The 12,528-nt window shown below is 36.7% G+C and overlaps 1 protein-coding gene across 1 annotated transcript in view; it reads left to right on the top strand.

Moving 5' to 3' along the window:
* Window positions 1–12,528, top strand: part of LOC106937647 (hydrocephalus-inducing protein-like) — an 86,399-nt gene that overhangs the window by 36,598 nt on the left and 37,273 nt on the right. The window contains 22 exon segments of the mRNA XM_015019269.1: window positions 598–727; window positions 1,311–1,520; window positions 2,845–3,081; window positions 3,168–3,342; window positions 3,535–3,653; window positions 4,532–4,656; window positions 4,842–4,978; window positions 5,229–5,356; window positions 5,488–5,601; window positions 6,438–6,518; window positions 6,714–6,818; window positions 6,939–7,178; window positions 7,885–8,002; window positions 8,087–8,203; window positions 8,292–8,447; window positions 8,535–8,708; window positions 8,801–8,982; window positions 9,108–9,182; window positions 10,077–10,260; window positions 10,367–10,508; window positions 11,300–11,456; window positions 11,796–11,960. Coding sequence (XP_014874755.1) covers window positions 598–727; window positions 1,311–1,520; window positions 2,845–3,081; window positions 3,168–3,342; window positions 3,535–3,653; window positions 4,532–4,656; window positions 4,842–4,978; window positions 5,229–5,356; window positions 5,488–5,601; window positions 6,438–6,518; window positions 6,714–6,818; window positions 6,939–7,178; window positions 7,885–8,002; window positions 8,087–8,203; window positions 8,292–8,447; window positions 8,535–8,708; window positions 8,801–8,982; window positions 9,108–9,182; window positions 10,077–10,260; window positions 10,367–10,508; window positions 11,300–11,456; window positions 11,796–11,960 — 3,271 coding nt within the window.

Below are 12,528 nucleotides of genomic sequence, written 5' to 3'. Positions count from 1 at the left end.
TTTTTTTTTTTTTTTTTTTTTTTTTTTTTTTACACTATCTGAGCTAAAACAACAGTACTGCCACGGTCTTTGGCAGTCTTAGAACATTGTGTGCACACACACACACACACACACACACACACACACACACACACACACACACACACACACTTTTAACAGCAGTAATGTAGCCACTCCTTAGTGATTTGATATATAGTTTTTCCTGGCGAGCTTTAAGAAGGCCTCAATTGCTGCATCTCTTTCATTCTCATCCATGTTTATTCAGCACTTCATTGCAATCTATCCTGACCTGTTTCCTTCTGCCTGCCTATTAAAATTCCCCTTAATTATAGAACACTGTTTAATTAACTTGATGGATGCATCCAGCGTGATCCCACAGGGAATAAGAGACGAGAGTACTAAAAGAAAATCAGTCTGAGTTCTTTGGGATGTGAGAGCTTACCGTTTTCTCCTCCGTTTGAGTATTGCATTATCTGTGAATGGAAGGAAAAAGATTGCTCAAACTTATCTTTCTTCAAATGTTGAATTTCCAGTTTACTAAGGAGAAAAATGATTATTTTGCTAAATGGGTATTTTAAAATCCTTCTCCCCTCACAGAAATTCAGAAGTGGCAAAAGTATAATTTAAGCGTTGAGAGAGTGAGACTGAAACTTCTCCGTTGCCTGTGTGCCTCAGTGCTCAAGCAGATGACCAGAGCAGCATACTACATCCTGTGAATGTGGAAGAGGTTAGGCATATGTGGACTTGTCGCCAATCAGGGTTTTTCAAAAGTCTATTAACAACCTTTCCTCGGTTATTTCTGCTGTTGAGTTGAAAAATGTGCATCATCCACACCTGTATACTGAAATAAGCCTCAAAGTAGAGAATTGCCTCCTTTGTCAGAAAGCAGATAATTACCCTGCCAATTGTAGGACTTTTATTTTTAGAGCAATTTATCATAACTGAAAAAATGTGAATGATGCTTCAGTTGCATTGCCGCTTGCTTACGGTACTAAAGATTTTAGCTACATTTTATGCGACTGCAATTTATTTAGCATCCTGGAACTTATATTTTGAACGATAGGGGTTATAATACTCATTTGGTTCATTTATTTCTTACTAAATATGAGAGTTGATGACTAGTGATCAAATATCAAAATGTGTCTCAATAACTTCAATTCTAATGCCAGATGTGAGCGGCCATACTGACTCAGAGGCTGTGTGAATGAGCCAGAATTCATGTTAATGCAACTCTAAACTTTATCTGAGCTCATTTATGGTGAAGACTTGTATCTCCCACTGATGTTCTACTGTTTTATTTTTTCGCATAGGTTTTTGACATCTTACCAGTGTGTGGCGTATTGCAACCTCAAGAAGAGCAGCTTGTCACTTTCTCTTTCTTTGGTCATGAGAACGTCAGGAGAGAGGTGGTGGCTCAGTGCTATGTTGAAGATGGACCAACATATGAAGTCCAACTCAGAGGAGAAGCCTCAGCAATCTCTTACAGTCTTGAGTCTTCCCATCTTGACTTCGGCTCTCGGGTATGTGAAATTGTGGAGTTTAGATTTTTTTTTTTTTTTTTTCCTGGCAATGACGTTTTACACTACACATTTTAGAAGAGAATTTTTTTTACTTTACTTTAAGTTGCTTCTCATAAATACTGAAAACTGTCAGAGTTTAGGAGATGAATTAACAACAGAGGTTTCCCACATGGTCTGGACCGGTTCTCCAACCAGCTGATGAACATGAAGTGATCCCATCCAGCGGTGTTTTTCATATTTCTAACCATTGCACATTGACCTCACAAATAGAGAGAGGTCTGGAAGCACTCTCATGAGTTGTACATCTCATAAACGTTTAAACTTCAGTTTTGCTGCACGTCAATCAAGAATGAACCATCTTATAACTTGAAACGCAACACATGAAGGATCAAGTTATTTCCATTGTTTTGTTATGCTTTGCTTTTTATATTCTTTTGCATCTGTTTGCTACATCGATGTGTTATGTGTTGCCCAAATCCAATTTACTGTTTGGAGATGTTGATAAGATGATACATAGTGCAATACAACCTGGTGATGCTGACCCTATTAAAGGGTGTAAGACTGATTTGTGTGATTTTTTTTGAGTTTACTCAGCTCATGCAGTGTAATATTATTGCTACAGTACCTTGCAAAAGTATTCCTACCACTTGAACTTTTGAATGTTTTGTCACTTTACAACCACAAACTCTAATATAGTCCATTGGGATTGTAAGTGGAATAATAAATATCAAATAACTCTAAAGGAAAAAATGCAACGTTTCCAGCTTTTTTACAAATATAAATTAATATTCATAGGTTCAATTAATGTAGTTATATAGATTTTCTACAGGGGAAGCTAGATGAGTTACTAACTTTAAATGCCACAGTCTTCAATCAGTTTTCCACACTTTTGTCTTGTTTACTTGCACCTTCTCTTTACGTATGCAGGCCACTGGGACTTGTTATCATTGATATTCAAAACAAGGACACATTGATTTTTTTTATTTAGGTGAAAAAGCGATTCAGCAGAACATTTATCCAACCCTCCTGTCTGTTCAGCATTCTTCATTCTCTTCCTCTTCTTATTTTATTATCAGAAATTTGACCTGAAACAGGCCAGTTGAAGCATTTATAATTTTTATTAAATTCCTTTCAGTTCCTTTTATTTTTATGACCCTCAAGCACAAGAAAAACCATCTTGACAACTCTTTTTCTAGGTTGCAATTTTCTACTTTGTATTTACTACTCAAAAGTAGATGGAATAGTTTACGTGTTGATTGTCACAAGGCTCTGTTCATGTGATCTTCAAGCTATAGTGTCTTAATTTCCTTTCTCCTTCTTCCAGCTCTTTCACTGTGTCAGTGAAGTTGAAATGTGTGTTAGGAATACCGGCAAAGTGGACTTTGACTTCAACGTCACATACTTTCCAAATGCAAAGGAGAACGAAGGGGTCGATAAAGGAGACGGAGTGCTGATTAAGGCAGATGATGACGACAGAGATGGACAGCAATTAAAAGGAAAAGGTCAACAACACGAGAGGCTGAAGATCAGACCTGGGTGGCCCGTAATTATTCCATCTGTGGTGAGTCAATCATAATAAAAGCTCCTGTGTGAATTTTTCCAGGTGTGATTTTAGTTTATCACTTAACATTCTGTTTGTGTTGCTAGGGTTACATTAGTGCTGGTTCAGAGAAGCACCTGCGTGTACTTTACCTGCCTGGCATCCCTGAAGTGTTTAAGAAGCAGTTTCAGCTCCAGGTGGCTTTCTTACCTCCCCAGGAGGTCACGCTAACCGGGGTGGGAGTGTTCCCAAGAATCCGACTGAATTTGCCACGAAACTTGTGTATGTTCACACCTGCACTCAGACGGTCACAGGCTCTGCCAAAAGAAGTACATTATATTACTCATTATGATCACCTCCCTGCCGACACACGCTCATACAGCACCTAAATGTTGTGAAATCTTCCAGTTGACTGCATTTGGGATAATATTATCCCAAATAGTCGCTTGGAGTAATTTTGTTGTTCTCTTGCAGCTGAGCAGTGCTACAGAGATGTGGTGCAGCAGGCCCAAGAAGCTGTGACAGCACAGAGTGTCAGTAAGGAGGTTGCACTTGGAGGAGGAGCTGGGCAACAGCCTAATCGTGGACCAATGGTCAGTAAATACAAAATGGATATAAAATGCTTGCTTACTTATGTAGGAAAATCTGTATAGTTTATATAGTTTTATGCAAACAGTTTCTTAGAAGTTTAAATGTATTGTCCTTAAACAATATTACTCATTTATTATCATAAATCATAATGATAATAAAGTGAGGTTGTTTATTGTATGATAATAAAGAACTTAAGAACTTTAGAATTTTTTTTCTAAAGCTCATCCTATACAAAAATGAATTTTCTAATAAAAACAAACATGTTATGGCCTTTTATCAGAAACACATTTGCCTCTTCTAAAGGATCTTTTAAACAGTTTATTGTAATTTATTAAGTTTTAAAATAAATTTTAAAAAAATTGGTAGTTTTGATTTAGAAAGGAAGAATGACAAAAGAAATTAAATGGATAGTAAAAAAGAGGACAAAGTGAAATTCAGGAAATATATCCAAAAAAACATTTCCTGCCTGATCAATCTAACCTCAAGCATAAGAGGGAATATTGCATTTATAAACCACATTGAAATGCAGTTCATTGGCAAACAGTTGTCCATTAAATATTTAAAACAGGAAAAAGCAAAACAAGCAAGTAAAAGTGAAAATAGAAGAACAAACATGCAAGATGATGTAACGTATACATACCATGGACAAGTAAAATACAAAAGAATGTGCAGGCTGGAAACATAAAGATCTCAGGTTTTTCAGGATCTTTCTGTTTCTCAATGAAAAACCAATGCCACTTCCTTCTTTTACTCATTTATATGCTTTAACAAATTAGTAATAAAAAAAAGGCAAACAGCAAAATTGTAAGCTGATGTGTTTTTTCCCCCATTTTGTCATGCTCTGCTGTTTTCATTTTTCTTTTCCACCTGCTTTCTGTAGAGTGAAGAGTTGATCCAAATGGAGGTTGAGAGACTGCTAGTGAAAGACGATGCCCATGTGCCTTACAGGCCGTGGGAGCTCAGCGACTCACAAAGTTCTCTTTCACAGTGGCAGGATTTACACAAGTAAGTTGAAACAAAACTCTAGTTTTAAAGATGGTCTTGACTTAGAATTTAGCTTAAATTGATTACTCTAAACAAGTTAAATTAGAGTTTTATGTGAATGATTTTTTTATGGTCTGTTATATAAAACAAATCCTAATCATTAGTCTGTAAAAGTGTAGTAAGTTTCTGTTTTATTCTTTTGCCAGTTTCAAGCTTCCACCATATGTGCTGGATTTTGGTGTGGTGTTTCCAGGCAAAATCTTCAGTCAGACAGTGAAGATCTTAAACAATGGGCCAATACCAGTGTCCTTCCGTGCCTACCGCAAACATCTAGCAGGCACAGGTGACACAAGCACAGTTGTAATCTCTGCCTTCCTTTCTTTATATTAATTATTATTATTATTATTATTTTTATTTTTTTTTCCTGTGATGATGAGTTTTCTTTTATCATGGAGTCATGTGAGGGAAGTGAGGCTTATTTTGGATCATACAGCTACTTGAAAAACATATTTTTAATAAAAACAGCAATGTAACTTGGAAAGGATTGTAAAATCAATAATGGTGCAAGTGAGATTTAATATTGTCTTTCACAGGCTTCACAGCAGAATTTAAAAACATAAGGAACCTTCCCAGTGGTGAAAGCCACACTTTTACAATTACGTTTGATTATCTCTCTGCCAAAGGAAAGATGGGGCAGACAAGCGTCATTCTGCCAATACAGGTGTCCTCAAGAAATCCCAATTATTATGATTATGATTATGATTAAGTTTAACGTTACTCTGTTATTTGTCTGCTAAGTCTGCCAACCATTGGAGGATTGCTAACTTATGATGTTTTTGGTTGGTTTTAAAGCTCACCGATGGTCCAGTGGTGCAGGTGGAGTTGTGTGCAAACATTTCTCTTCCAGCAGTCACTACCTCAAGCGATCTGCTGCTTTTTGACAAAGTGCAGTGTGGCATGTGCCAGGTAAAAGAACATCCATTCGCCCACAGATTACCTTTGACATCCTGAAAAGGAACATTTATGATGACATACAGTGCCTTGTCAAAGTATTCATACTTAGTCACATTACAACCACCAACCTTCATCAGTTTCATTTGGAGTGAGTTGCACTAGTTTTTATCCAGGGGCATCTCAAAAAATGAGCATGAGAAAAATACACACCACACACGGCAGAATTCTATTTGCATTTTTTTTTAAAGTAATGTATAATTGACCTCCTCTTTCACAGTTTTGAAACACTATGTGCAAGTCCATAGTATAAAATCTAAGTAAATACACTTAATTTTTTTTTTGCACATAAACAAAACATAAAAACCTTTTGAGGCACGGTAAAGATTTCAGACGTCCAAAAACAGCTAATCCTTCATAGATATAGCCGGGATGCACTGGCTAACATATCTTTTCTAACTCTATAAACTGAATACCACTTAATTATAGATTTAAATATGATTTGTTTTTGGAAGAATGCAAAAGAAAAGTAAAAGTTCAAAGTCTCAGTTACAGAACGTGTTGCATATGAATGAGCAGCACTAACAAGGTAACTCCATGTTGCCTCACTATCGTGGCATCTTGTAATTTAGTTTAACATCAGGATGACAGAGTTGCAAAGAGTCAACATTCTCAGAAATACACAAGCCTTGGATGACAATATGTTCAACTGATAATAATCCTCAGCTGGTTGAGCATTTGACTTAAAGCTCTGCTTTAAGTCAAATGCTGATTAATTGTTATAGGTAGGTCTCAAATCATTTTTTTTTTTTTTGGCAAAACTAGTCATGTTTGGAAATGTTTTTTCTCAGATTCAAAAGGTACAGCTGAAAAACTGTGAGGCTGTACAATGTCATTGGAGGATAACTGAAGAAATAAAACCTCTCAAAAAGGTGTGACTTTTTAATAAATTTTTTATTTTTATTTTTCTTTCTCCACTAATTGTTGTTTAATAATAACCAGCTATGAGCAATTCTCTTTGACTTGATATTAAAGTTGTTTCTGAAAATGTTTGGTTAGTGTTTGACATGTTGCATGATATTTTTTTCTCGCTCATAAGCTCCTAATGAATATAAATATACTTGCAGCATCATCAGAAGCCTTCATCGATATTCCAGGTGTTTCCCTCCTGTGGTGTGCTGGACCCTGACAAATCTGTGACCGTCCACGTCAAGTTCTACCCTACAGAGGCGGTAGAGATTATATTAATTTTATGATCTTCTTTTTCAAATGAAACCAACACTCTTGTTTAAGCAACAACAAGTGTAACAGGACTAATATGCGAATGTTTGAAAACTGTTTTTGTTTTCCAGGGTTCATACAACAGACGGTTGGTGGTCCATGTCGCAGACAGCACTGAGCAGGTCTTCATTACAGCTAAGGGTCAAGCTGAGGAATCTCTCCTCAAGTTCTGCCCATCTGTGCTGGAGCTCGTACCTTGTCTTCCTTTTAGCACGGAATCTAAATCTGAAGTCACAGTGAAAAACATCTCCTCCTTTCCTATCGAGTTTTACTGCCTTGAGTTTGACACACAGTACATCAAGGAAGAAGAGGTAGCTTTGTTTAAAGATTTAGAAACAATATGTCTGATGTATCGATTGAAAAGTAATGTTATGGTTTATAGTACTCTGTATATCTATCCAACGTAACCAGAATTCGATGCTAAAGGTTTTTACTTTCTGAAGTTAAACCAGCTAAGGCTTGGTTGGTCTTTCAGCTTTGCTGAGGTTCTTCCAGACTGATTCATTGCTGGTAGATCTTTTCAGAAATGCCTTCAACTGTGTGACATACATAACTCCCTCCCAGTAGAAAAACAACCACAAAACAGGCCACCACTGCAGTACTGTGGTCTCCTGACCATCACAATTGACGGTCGGCAGACTCGGCACACACTTAAAATCTTCTCCCTTTTCCTTCAGCTGTCAATGAGACTATTCTAGTTTCATCAGATCACTCTACATGACTTTAAACAGTAAAGTCCTCTTCGCTGAGTGCATTTTCAAACTACTAATTGATTTTTTTACGCTTAGATTTAGAGCAATGAGTAATTTCAGATTTTTTTTTTTTTGTCTCATTTCCCATCTAAAACAAAATCTGTGATTGAATAAAAGTAATTTTATATCTTAATCTGCCAGGTGTCTAAATAATTTAGCCTAAAACATGTAAAACCAAGCTAAAACTCAGAACCAGAAGCAATGTCCCCCTTTTTAATCATTCTTCATATAGGTTTTTTTTTTCTCTCTCTTTTTTCCCTTTAAGATCCTGCGGGCTATACCAGAATATGACGAGAACAACATGCTGCTGCTTCCCCCAAGGGTACCTGGAAAGGGCCTCCCTGTGGAGCTGAATGAATATTGTACTCGGCTAAATGATGATGGTAACTTTACTAAAACGGTAATTCTTAGTAGATTGCAGTCTTTGTTTTAATGCTTGCAAAATAGTTGTTTTTGCTCATCTACAGAGCTGAATGAAGTCATAGAGGAAGATGAATCAAAGAAAAGTGGCACAGTAAAGGATGAGGAGAAATCAAAACCAAGTGATGGTCCAGACCTCTCTACTGCGAAATCGGATGACTTTTGTAAGCAGCAGAAGGGCCATACAAAAGAGCGCAACAAAAAAGGATGTTTTATTCACTGTTCATTTTTTATTATTGTGTCTGCATTTAGTTTTTTCAAAATTGACCAAAGAGGGAATCAGTCTGGGAAAGTTGGAGTTGACTCCTGTGGTCAGAGCGATTGCCCGCTATATGGATCTGGACGTTTCCCTACAAACAGTACAACACAGAGGAATTGCCATCATTGTATACGGAGCCCCTATGACAGGTAAAAATGCGCATCTTTATCTGCCCTTTCAAAGTAAAATTGATTTAACTATAACTTTTTTTTTTTTAATCTGAACTTGTTTTTCAGATAAACACAACTTGGCAGAGGCTCTGGCGAATCACTATGGGACAGCGTGCTTGACCATTGATGGTGTGGTCACAGATGCACTTCAAAATGGCACTTCTCCAGTAAGCCTCAAAGTAAGGCAGCTTTATGATACTGCGCTTGCTGAATATGAACAAAAACGGGGTCCAGAAGCTGGTAAGCCTAAAATTTCACTTAAGCAGTTTAAAAATAAGATTTAATTCAACTCGTCACCAAAAAACAAGAAAACCTGTCACATTTCTTTCTAGCCAAGTTCACTGAAGAAAAGATGCAAACAAAACATGCCGCATATCCTGAAAACCCAGTTCAGCGTGTAACTCCAGTTGGTAGTGTTGAAGTTCCCTTGGACTATCCAGAAAAGCACCACCCTAGAAATCCCAGTTCATTTCACCACCATAAGTCAGAATTCTCAGTAAGAGAAACCAGTGTGGTACATGTAGTGCCGTTTTTCTACTCAAATCCTCTGTGTAACCCTTACTCATCATAGTGTAGAATCTTTGACGCACATATTAAATCACACACAGTCTACCTGCTGACATACATTTGTTGTTGCAGAAAGGGAATTTGCAGCCATTCCGTTTCTTCCCATCTGAAAGCCTAGTTTCTGAAATCCTTTTGGAACGTTTTCAGGTACAGTAAACTTGAGCAACATACCCAAGAATCTTATTAAGAAGACACTAAATATTTAAGATAAGACAAACTTTAAATTAAAACATAACTGAAATTGCACAATCAAACAGATAGTTGCTGGTTACAGCACACGGGGACACTGCCTGAAAATCAAGTCTAAATGATGATTCACCCATTTATAGACAATAATTATCAGTAGTTTTTTGTTTGATCGGTCTTGTATTGTTGTGGAGGAGTTTTAGCCTATGCTTTGCAACATGATTTGCCTTCTTTGAGATTTGCAGTCACATTCTTGCACAGCTCTTTTAGGGTTCCGCAGCAGCATTTCTATTTCAACACCTTAATTTTTTTTTTTTTATGTAGATATCCTGCTGTGTTTGGAACCATTTTCAAATTGCTGACTTGATTTAGGCCAGTCTTAAGCTTTCAGACTGATGCCTTCAATTTAATCTATCTCAACTTTGTTCATATTTGCTCGAAGGACATGGCTCCAGAACTTTTTTTTTTCTTTTTTTTAGTTTAGAGATAAATCTTGCTTTTACAGAAGATTTCACATTTATGATGTTCACTTAATTAATAGCAATCAACTGCGAGAAACCCCTTTGTGCTTCTTCACCACAAAGTGATATGGTCTTAGTTTTTCCACACAATGCTTCTGGATGTTCTGTTTTTGGTAATTAAGTGCATTAAAATTTCACAATTGAATTTGTCAAGGTGGTAGCTATCAAAGGCAATATTCACCATACAATAAGAATGCCAACCTGATTTTTTGTCTTTTACCCCAAATCTTATAGCTAAAATATTACAATTGACCCTTTTATCTGAACCGGATTTGCGTATCATTGAAAAAAAAGAAAAGCAAATCAGCATTGCTCTATTATTCTTTATTCACAGTTAAACGATTGTCAACGTGGAGTAGTCATCAGTGGCCTGGAGTCTATTTACACCCACTCTCTACCAAGCTCGCTTCAAGCTGTGCTCAAAGCATTCTGTAACCGGAAGCACATCTATGTCGTCTACTTATTTGACACCTACGATGCCCTGACAATACGTGAAGGACTACAAAGACAAGCTGAGGGTAAATTGTTTGCTGAGTCCCTCATAGTGTAGATATGTACATTTGTATGTTGTACTATAAGGTTAGAACATGTTTTTTTTTTTTCTTTTTTTTGCATTTCCTGCAGAAGCCTTGCAGAAAGAGATGGCTGAGAAGGAGGAGAGGTGGTTCTTGGAGATGGATCAGGAGATGTTCGATGCTTTGCCTGACGAACATAAGGCTGGTATTACCCAGCGACACTTGCAGACACTTCGACTGAAAAAGCAGAGGTAATGATTTAACGCGTGTAAAATCTTTCTTTTTGAGCTCTACTTCCTTAACTTATTATATCCTGTGTATTTTAAATTTTCATCTAGCCAAAGAAACAAGTCTTTCTACCTCGTTGAAACATTGTTTACAAACGTTTCATCAAGTTTTTGGTGTCAATCAAACAAACTGCAAGAAATAAGATTTTTTTTGTCCACGGTATTGCAGTTGAACAACCATAAGTGCTTATTACCAAATTTTTTAAAGATTTGGGGCATTTGTAACATTCATTTGTCTTTACTAAAACTGACATGAATGAACAGTCAAAAGATGAAGTGATAATAAAACCGAAAAGCTGAAAAAGACCAGATCATTATTATTTCTGAAGTGTTGTCTCTGAATTACACCCAGAGTTCTTGAGGTATTGAGAAAAAAATTGAGGTATTGCTCAAGTTCATTTGTGTGTGTAAAGACAGATGAGAAATTGCTTCCGTAACTAATGTATATCTAAAGAAATATTTAGCAAACCCTTTATGGACTTATCAGATGAAAGTGACTGTTGATTTGATGTTTTTCATAAGATAGCCAAAACCTTAGTTTCATATAAATGTTGTCAATTGACCTAAAAAAGGTCAAAACTTGTCAAAACTACAACTTGCATTGTAATTGTGCACTGTTTGAGCCTCAGGTTTTTCATATACTGGCTTATTTTTGCTCTTGAAATCAAAAAATTGAGAGTTTAAATGTAATGATGAATTGAATATAGTCCTCAACTTTGTAGAAATAAGGTGCCTTCTTGGTTCCTTTATTGTAGAAGGGACCTTGAGCTGAAGGCAAAGGAGGAGGAAGAAAGGAGGCTGCAAGAGGAGATTCTCAAGTCGAAAGAAAAGGAAAAGAAAAAGAAGAAAAAGGATGAAAAGTTAGAAACCACAGAAGTTCAGAAGATGAAAAACTCAGTAGAATTAAAGCAGGTCAGGAGGGTTGCTGGTGATATGGTGATATTTTCACTAATTCTTTCTAAATAAACATTCATATAAATGCCTATAAATCAGCACAGTTACTCCCTCATCAGATTAATTTGTTTTATTTCCTTTTTGGTCAGCATAAACAATGTCCAAAAGATGTTCCTGGTGGCTGGTATCCTACGATTTTTATATTGGATAAACTGCAACATTTTCAGGGCCCAGGCACTAGATTTAGTTGTGTTTGACCGGGAACATACCAAAAATGTATGTTCTGTCCAGGCCCTGAGGACTGGAGTTTTTTTGGTGTGTTCTTGAATAATATTTTGTCCATCTTCCCATTTTCAGTGTCCTGTGGATGAAAGACGGATTGAGTTTGAAAAATTTGAACAGATCCATACAATGCTGGATCTTATCCTGCAGCAGTGGGACCGCGCCCAGGGCTTGCTCCTGGATTCTCGTTATGCTGAGGAAAATCTTCCAGGTTCAGATGAATTCATAGCAGAGAAAAGAGTAAATATGACTTTTATTTTTTTATATAGAATTGGAGCTGACAAGCTAAGCTATTTCTGTTTGTCATCCTTAGATTTGATCAGGCCGTTATTATATTGGAATAGTTAAAACGTTCTCAACTCTTTCAAAATGACACAACTTTGAAATTGAACCAACAGTAAAACAGTTTCTGGAAACGCATGGAATTTGATTTCTGTATTTATCACGTCTACATAGGTTTAGCAACGTATTTGTAATTCTCATCTCTTTTCCCTTTCAAGTGTTCTTTTTTTGTCTTTGTGTCTATCCTTACCTTCTTTGTTGTTCATTTCTTCTGCCCTTTGGTTGTTTCCTTTCTTGCCTCTATACTTCCTTAGCTTCTTTATTTTTTACCTTCCTTCCTTGTGTCCTTGCCTCCTCCTTCCTTCCTCTTTACTACCCTGTGCCGTACTGCACATTCCTTCCTTTCTTGTCCGTTTTTTTCCTGAATGAATTCTTATTTCCTTCCTTTTGTCCTTTTTAACTTCCTCGAAAATTTCTTTCCCTCTTTTGTCCTTTGTCTTTCCTTGTGTTTTCTTCCTCCCTTGTT

Source organism: Poecilia latipinna, unplaced genomic scaffold (assembly GCF_001443285.1).
Source record: "Poecilia latipinna isolate Pla-1442-1.1 unplaced genomic scaffold, P_latipinna-1.0 Scaffold2399, whole genome shotgun sequence".
Taxonomy (NCBI): Eukaryota; Metazoa; Chordata; class Actinopteri; order Cyprinodontiformes; family Poeciliidae; genus Poecilia; species Poecilia latipinna.
The sequence above is the reverse complement of the archived record's forward strand: the minus strand, read 5'-3'. Positions and strand labels throughout refer to the sequence as shown.